Source organism: Medicago sativa, chromosome 7 (assembly GCF_051527215.1).
Source record: "Medicago sativa cultivar Bolivia chromosome 7, Bolivia_mono, whole genome shotgun sequence".
In the NCBI taxonomy this organism is placed as follows: domain Eukaryota; kingdom Viridiplantae; phylum Streptophyta; class Magnoliopsida; order Fabales; family Fabaceae; genus Medicago; species Medicago sativa.
This window is the reverse complement of record NC_140755.1, coordinates 71947719-71956201: the sequence shown is the minus strand read 5'-3', so window position 1 is coordinate 71956201 and position 8483 is coordinate 71947719. Positions and strand designations below refer to the sequence as shown.

At 31.6% G+C, this 8483-nt stretch overlaps 1 protein-coding gene and 1 pseudogene across 1 annotated transcript; one reads left to right on the top strand and one right to left on the bottom strand.

Moving 5' to 3' along the window:
* Positions 1–763: 763 nt before the first annotated feature.
* LOC146908190 (uncharacterized) lies at positions 764–2602 on the bottom strand. Its single transcript, XM_085729240.1, has one exon. It carries the CDS (start codon positions 2600–2602, stop codon positions 764–766), a length of 1839 nt encoding a protein of 612 aa, XP_085585366.1.
* Positions 2603–6475: 3873 nt separating this feature from the next.
* LOC146908189 (F-box/kelch-repeat protein At3g23880-like) lies at positions 6476–7719 on the top strand (annotated as a pseudogene).
* Positions 7720–8483: the final 764 nt, after the last annotated feature.

Sequence of the window (8483 nt, the reverse complement as noted above, 5' to 3'; positions counted from 1 at the left end):
CTCACCTCCATGATCACTTCTTACAGAGATGATATTTGATTCTTTTTCATTTTGAACAAGATTACAAAAATTTTCAAAAGCATTAAAAGCTTCATCTTTGTGTTTTAGAAACAAAACCCATGTGAATCTGGAGTAGTCATCGACAATAACAAAACCATATTGTTTTCCAGCAAGACTTGCAGTTCTAACGGGTCCAAATAAATCTATGTGGAGAAGCTCAAGAGGTTTTTTAGTGGAAACAATGTCATTTGATTTAAAGCTACTTTTGACTTGTTTTCCTCTAGTACATGCTTCACATATTTTATCTTTCTCAAAATTGATTTTTGGAAGACCCCTTACCAAGTCGAGTTGTGAAATTTTTGAAATAGTTTTCATACTTACATGTCCAGCTCTTTTATGCCAAATCCATTTATCTTTGTCAATGGACATAAAACAAGATTCGGCTGGAAGGTCATCTAAGTATAAGACATAAAGATTTTTTATACGAGATGCAGTGAAGAAAATATTTCCTGTGGAAACCTTTTTGACTTCACATATGTTAGGTTTAAAAATTACTTCAAATCCACTATCACATAATTGACTTATGCTTAGTAGATTATGTTTTAAACCTTCAACATATTGAACATCTTCTATTTTAGCAAAATTATTTTTACCAATAATACCTTTACCTTTGATTTGACCTTTGTCATTATTACCAAAGGTTACCGCTCCCCCTTCTCTTTTTATGAAGGAGATAAAGCAGTGTTTGTCACCTGTCATATGTCTAGAACAGCCACTGTCCAAGTACCATGGCTTTCTCCTTGCATTTTGAGAAGATTCCTGCATTTTGATTTAGTGATTTCTTAGGTACCCCAGAGTCTGTGGGTCCTTCATTGTTAGTTTTCAATAGCTCAAGATGTTTAATCTTGAGAAAACAGTTAATGTCTAAATGACCACTTCTTTTACAATATGCACATTCTTTCTTTATAAAAGCATATGAGTGTTCTGGGTTATTTTTTATCATCCTCTTTTTATGAAAACAAAAGGACTCAATGTGTCCATTTTTGTTACAAAATGAACATTTCAATTTGCTTTTTCCTGGTAAGAAAGTATTTTCATATATTTTTTGATGATTAGAGATATCAAAACCTACACCAGTATGATCATTCATTCCTACTTGAGATCCTATAATTTTTTGAAATGTTTCAGTTGATTTAATAAAGAGAGTGAGATCATTTCTTAGACCTTTTACTTCATTTTTCAATAAAGTGTTTTCATTTTTAGAGTTGATAGGATTTTGAGTTTTGCTAAGATCTTTTATTTTTTCAGTTGCTTGAAAATATGAGTCTTGCAAATTTTGAATGATTTTCTTTTGATCATTATTCATAGTTTGAAGTTTCTCTTTTTCTTCTTTTAATTCGTTGATTTCTTTTTGCAAAGAATAACATTTATTTGTTAGAAAGTTTGAATCAAATAATAGACTGTCAATTGTGTTTTCTAATTCTTTGTTTAAAGGAGTTTTGTCAAATAGAATTACCTCTTCGTTATCTGAGTTTGCCATTAGGCATATGTTTGCTTCCTCCCCTTCTTCTGCTTGTGGTTCTTCAAGATCGTCCCACGTAATTAATGCAGATTTTTTGTAAGGAGTTTTTTGACCCTTTTTGTTTAGTGGACATTCATTTTTGTAGTGACCTTGCTTGTTGCATCCATAGCAGGTTACTTGACTCTTATCAACTTCCCTTTTTGAATTGTCTCTTCTGTTTGGGAAGTATCTTTTTATCTGGTCTCTTCTCTTCATCATTCTTTGAATTTTCTTTGAGATTAGAGCTAATTCATCTTCTGCTTCTTCTTGAACAATCTGTTCTTCTTCGGTTTCTTTGTTTTCCTCACTTTGTGAGAATGATTCGTCTGGATTGTCTTGAGTGGCTTGAGATGCTTTGAGGGCAATCATTTTTCCCTTCTTAATTGGTTTGTCTTCTTGAAGTAAGACTTCATGAGCTCTTAGTGTTCCAATAAGATCTTCTAAAGCCAAGGTATTCAAATCTTTGGCTTGAGTGATTGCTGTAACCATAGGTCTCCATGTACTTGGAAGACATCTTAGTATTTTTCTTATTCTGTCATGAGGAGAATATATTTTTCCTAGTGATCTTAATTCATTGACTATGGAAGTGAATCTGGAATACATTTCATCAATGTTTTCCTCTTCATTCATTTCGAAAATTTCAAATTTTCTTACGCCAATATCTATTCTTGTTTCTTTTACATGGCTTGTTCCTTCATGATGTATTTTTAAGGTATCCCAAATTTGTTTTGCTGTATTGCATTCATATATTCTTTCACTCTCTTCCATGGTTAATGAACATTGTAAAAAGAGCTGAGCTTTAGAGTTTAGGAGTACCCTTTTTTTATCATCATCAGTCCATGATGCTTCAGGTTTAATAGATACAATAGCTGTGACTGCATCAGTAGTTTGTGGTACAAAGTTGCCTTCAGTAACAACATTCCACATATTAATATCTTGAGATTTTAGGAATAATTCCATTTTCCCTTTCCAGAAGTAATAGTTCTTTCCATTGAATAATGGAGGTCTTGTGCAGGAGAGTCCTTCTGGTATGTAAGACATTGCTTCTTTCTGAATCTTTTTCTCTAACACGTGTTAAGTGTTTTTATCTTTTCAGAGACCGGGCTCTGATACCAATTGAAGTAGCAATAATTGTCGCAAGAAAGGGGGGGGGGGTTTGAATTGTGACCCTTTTAAAATTTAATTCTGAAAGAAAATAATTACTCAAGAAAATTCTTGGTAAGGGTTAAGCAGTTAATAATATAAATTAATAAATAATTAAGTAATAAATGAACAGGACCAGAGAGCTCTGGATTATATAAATGGAATAAGTAAAATAATACGAGGACCAGAGAATTCTGGAATTAATAACTTAAATAAATAACGTAGTTAAAGTGACCAGAGTACTCTGGATATATAACTTAAATAAATAAAGCGATAGAGTGACCAGAGAACTCTGGATAAGTAACTGAAAATAAACAAAGCGATAAAGTGACCAGAGAACTCTGGATATATAACTGAAATAAATAAAGCGATAAAATGACCAGAGAACTCTGGATATATGACGGAAATAAATAAAGCAATAGAAGGACCAGAGAACTCTGGAGAGTGATTGTGTGTGAGATGTGTTAAACAAAAAATAAAGAGATGAGAGAAGAAAGATCACACAAGAGAATTATCCTGGTTCACCAAAGCCGGCTACTCCAGTCCCCACACTTCGTGTGAGATTATCCACTATAGTATACAGCTGGTAGAAACTTCTAACCAACACTATAAAGTCTTGATCACACCAGATCAGTCCGATTACACTCTGTATTATCAACCTCAGCAGGCTTCTACAATTCTTTGCACACTAGCAAAAGAAAGGTTGGTATTTTCTATCTCAAAACTATTAAGCCCAATAGACTTTGAGAAATACAGCTCACTTTGTATGGTGATTTGTTTTGGTAAAAGAAAAATATCTCAGAAGAGATGTTACAAACACAAACTCAAATTGATAGAGAGACAAATAAATCTAGTGAAAGCTTGAGGAGTTTGTTTATGTTTGTTGAAGAGCTTTAGAGAGAATGAAGGCTTTTTGCTTTGAGAGAGATTGAAAGCTTTGTGTGTAAACTCTTGCCTTCCTTCTTCACAGCCTTCCTGTATTTATAGGGATAGAGAGACTTGATCCCCACTTCATAAAACAGCTGTCATAGCTTTAATTCAAATGTGATTTGCGCTCCAAAATGAAGCTAGGTGAGAAAGTATGAAATTTTGCACTTGCAGAACGTTTTGCAGAACGTTCTCTGCATTCAGTTGTACTTGGCAGAAATATCACACGCTTTTGCTTAGCTGTAATGAGCTGTTGAGAGTTGATAATTGCTTCCAGCAAGTTGATTAGACCTGGTGTGATCATGATGATGTCATCTTGATGATGTCACATGCTTTTCATCCAAGGTTTTCACTTTTCCAAAGATTTCTTCTTTCCTTTTCTTAATGGATCGAAATTCTTTCTTCTTTGGGCTTTTTGCAGATTTGTCTTCTTATGGCCCATGTGCAATTAATATATCCTTTTTGTTGTCTTGCCATTTAAAGCCCTTTTAATCATATAGATCCTTTATGATTATTCTTGGTGAGACAAAGAGAATGACATTTATTCTTTAGCTTTAATATATGCAAGTCTTGACTTTTAGCTCAAAAGCTCATATTTGTTCCTTGCACTGTTTATTGCTTTGATGAAGATATCTTGTTATCATTGTGAGGTCAGAATGTTCTCATAAACGTTCTCATGAAACAATCTCACAAAAAGTATTAGTAGATAACAATTAAAATAAATGTGTTTGTTATAATTAAAACATAGGATGAAGATTTTGTTCTCAACAACAAGGACTCAAATGAAAACAATAAAAAAGTCTCTTAAACCATAAACAACTCAGTTAAAACATATCTAAAAATGTCATCGTGAGCTTAACTCAGTTGATTATGGATAATGCATAATATGTAAGGTCTGAGGTTCGAACTCCAACCACCACAAAAAAAAATCTAAAATAGTCGCAAACTCACCTAAAATGACTCAAAAGTATAGATAAAATATTATCAAATATTCTATCATCAATAACATACTCTAGAAAAAACTTCAACCAAAGATCATACTAGAACTATGTACTTAAAATATTACCAACCAAACGAAACACATGGTTTTCAAACCAATTGCCAAACCGAAACTCACCGTCTCTAAATAAATTGCACATCTTTAAACATCAAATTGACACCTATTACCGGTATATGTAACCACACCCATCTCTTATCCATATTTAGCAGGAAAAACATTAAACAATAAACAACTTTGTTTTGCTCTCATTGTCCAACACCACACTTATCTAAGAATGCATAGTTAAATTCACCCATCCGATGAACCCATAAACCACTTTTTATGCGGTTCAAACAAAATAACATATTTTGCCTCTTTTGAGCCGACCTTTTCTCTTTTTAAAATTGCCATCAACTTTCAATACAAATAACACATATAACAAATAGATAAGAGTAAATTTAAATATTTAAAAAAATGTAACAAACACGATATGAGTATATATATGTCCAGTTTTTTTCCTTTATCTTTTAAAAAGTGTAACAAATTAGATGAGTATATCTGTACTTATTTTTTCATTATCTCAATTATACCCTTAAACAACTTTTTCTATAATAAAGATTGTTGTTAGTGTCATTAAAAAAAAAATAAGAAATTAGATTATTTATTTTTTTGTTATATTTTTGGTGTCATTGAAATAGAATCATGATTAATTTGATTTGTTATAATTTGAAAGCAAAAAATATTTATATTTTTACTTTTAATCAAATTCAAAATTTCATAAAAAAATACCGATCATAATTTTCAAACGTTAATGCAGTAAAAAAAGCGGAAAAACGGACACATGAGGGCCATTCTTTTCACTAGTATTTTAATAAAAATGATACTTTGAAGGATGTTTAATACAATAGGTCGATGGTACGATCATATATGTTTCATTAATTTAATAGTTTTTAAAATATGGGAACTAAAATCGATAAAAAATTAGAGGACCGAATTGCACATAGGTCAAATTATATGGACCAACCTCCGTGAGTTTAGTTAAGTTGATATGGATAATGCTTAAAATATACAAGATTTGAGGTTCGAATCTCGGACACCAAAAAAAAACTATATGGACCAAAAATGTAATTAACTTTTTTATCCTCCAATTGATTACAAAACACAAATAGAATAGTCCTAATATCAAAAAAATAAAAATAAAAATAGAAGTCACAGATTTTTTAGAGAAAAAAAAATAGTCTCTAAGATTTTTCCTATGATTTATTTTGTTCACCATTATAATAATAACTAAAATATTCAAAAGAAATCTTATAAAATATATTTAAATACATTATTTTGCAATTTTTTTTTGAAAAGGATTATTTTGCAATTTAATATATCTATAGCATCAAAGTTGATCGTCTTCACAAATTTCAAGCGGACATCACAATATGGATTCTGGTATAGGAGAACTTGATATGAGAAATATAAGTAGGAAATATCTTAATTTTTATACGGAAAAGCAGTTCTTTCTCTTACAATTGATTTTTTTTTTTAACAAACTATTATAATTAAATTTGAAATCTATTAGATCTATTTGCGAAAAAAAATCTATTAGAAGGAATATTAAATTTCAACAGGATCCAAAATCCAAATCCATAAAAATATTTACTTTTGTTTTTTTTTCTTAGGGGATATACTTCTTTTTTGTAGAGGATCAAAATATATATACTACAATATAGCTATATATATATTGTTTTTTGTGGTTATATACTTGAGCCTCAAGGAACAATAAAATTCTTCTTATACTTTATTTAATGGTATACTTGAGCCTCAAGAACCATCAAGCTATAAAGACCTCGAATTAATAAACGAAAACTATAACCTAGCCACATCAACACGATGCAACCACAAACCTTCATCTGTGAGGATCTTGCAATTGAAATATTCTTACGGCTTCCATTGAAATCCCTTCTTCGATTCCAATGCTTGTCCAAGTTTTTTGAATCCTTAATCTCAAATCAAACTTTTGTGAAATCCCACCTTCAAAGGTCACAAAAATATAACAACCTACTATTCAAATTCCATGATTACTATAGATCCTTTTCTATGGTCAATGATAAATCATTATCCACAATTGTGGAAGATTTTGATTTTGGTTCCAGATTGAAATCAAAGTATATGGTTGTTGGTTCTTGTAACGGTTTGGTTTGTTTGATTGCTGAAGATTATTTCAAGCGTCGTACAAAATATTTAGTTTGTTTCTGGAACCCTTCAACCAAGTCATTATCCTTTAAACCAAGTCTTTTAATCCATTATTGGTCATGGGCCTCTTGTTCTATGTTTGGGTTTGATTACGATAGCTTATCAGACACTTACAAGGTGGTAGTTGTGAATGTCAAGACTCCCAAAAATTATGAATCATTAGAATATGAGGTAAATGTTTACAACAAACGTGACAATTGTTGAAGAAATATTCAAAATTTTCCCGGTTCCGGCATTGTGACGAGAAATCCTGGAATGTATTTGAATGGTACTATTAATTGGTTAGCAACTTCAAAACTTGATTGGGAATGGAACTATACTCTTTATATTGTTTCACTTGATCTTGGGAATGAAACATTTAAACAATTGTCTTTGCCTTCTTGTTTTGATCAAGCCCACCGTTATGGTCATTGTCGAGCTAAGCCAAGTCTTGGGATTTTGAAAGATCTTTTGTGTTTCTCTTATGACGATGTCGAAAGAACTCAATTTGTTTTATGGCAAATGAATGAGTATGGGGTTGAAAGTTCTTGGACTCAATTGTTGAAACTTAGTTATCAAGCTCTTCAAATTGATCAAAAATGTATTTTACCACCATTGGGCACTTTTAAGAATGATTGTTTGATCCTTATTGAGTCGGTGGAAGGAAGATTGCAAGCAACAATTTTGCGTAAGCAAGAAGACAATACTGAAATTCCCATGAATAAGCTTTGGCTCTATACTAAGGATTATGTACCAAGTTTAGTTGCACCATAGTAAAATTAGTTTTTTAATTGTTAGCCGGAACTTGGAGGTGAGTTTTAGGTTTTCTATTTTAAAATCATATATGTTCTTAAGAGAAATTAGTATTTTATATTCTATAAACGTGAAGTGAGTGATGTTTTATAATACATAAATTAATTTTACTATATTAGTTGTAATGTTGATATTAGATCTGGATTCGCGTGTTTTTATTTTTATTTTTAGGCTTAAAGGATTGTCTTGATGGCTTTACCCTTGGCCGGTCTCCTGTCTTCACCTGATCAAATACAAATAAAAATTTGTATTTGAGTAGCCATGCAAGTGGTTTGGACACCACATCCTACCCAACAACTTTAAGGCAACATGTAGATTGTAGATAGATTCTTTGATTTATATGTTGCTCAACATTTATTTCTTTGATATTTCTGTCGCAATGTTGGGACGGAATTAAATAATTGGGATAAAACAATTAATTACATTCCGTCCCAGATTCCGTCCCCAACGTGCGACGGACGATGTAATTCCGTCCCCAAAATATTGCGACAACAAGTATTGCGACGAAAGTATTTTGGCCAAAATTCCATCCCAGATTTCAATTGGAACGGAAATTTACACTAGTGTGCGACGGAAATTTCCGTTCCAAATCAATGTTTCTCTTGTAGTGACTTCTAACTCACACTTCAACAAATTCTATTATTTGCTTATGTTCTGTAAAGTTTTATGCTAAATGTTTTCCTTTTCTTCTGTACCACCTATCTTCTGTACCACCTAGCAAATGAAGCAAGCAACTGATGAAATAACATATATTTGAGACAATAAAGACAGCAGTAAGGTTAAAGTTTCATATCATGTTTTATCCCCATCATCAACAAGCTGAACATAGAAACAATG